We start from the raw sequence: 209 nt of genomic DNA on the forward strand, positions 1-209 counted from the left end.
CGGGACCCACCCCCGCGCCCTCCGCCATGGGGCGGAGCTACCGCCACCCCGCCTCTCCCGCAACTGGATTGGCCGCTCTCAGGCATCGCCCCGCCCACAGGGTGTTGGCTCCTCCTCCTCCCCCTCAACTCCGGGCTGCCGGACGGAGGTAATGTCCCGCCTACATGCGACCCTTCGTGATTGGGAGGCCCTTCTTGAAGCCCCTCCCA

The 209-nt window shown here is 69.9% G+C and overlaps 1 protein-coding gene across 1 annotated transcript in view; it reads left to right on the forward strand.

Moving 5' to 3' along the window:
* Positions 1 to 26: 26 nt before the first annotated feature.
* LOC104470558 (15 kDa selenoprotein-like) overlaps positions 27 to 209 on the forward strand; it is a gene marked incomplete at its 3' end in the record, with an annotated part of 17,061 nt that continues 16,878 nt past the window's right edge. Inside the window, 1 exon segment of the mRNA XM_010085525.1 lies at positions 27 to 148. Within this exon segment, the coding sequence (XP_010083827.1) occupies positions 27 to 148 (122 nt within the window).

The sequence above is a fragment of the Pterocles gutturalis genome, unplaced genomic scaffold, assembly GCF_000699245.1.
Source record: "Pterocles gutturalis isolate BGI_N339 unplaced genomic scaffold, ASM69924v1 scaffold10090, whole genome shotgun sequence".
Classification (NCBI taxonomy): domain Eukaryota; kingdom Metazoa; phylum Chordata; class Aves; order Pterocliformes; family Pteroclidae; genus Pterocles; species Pterocles gutturalis.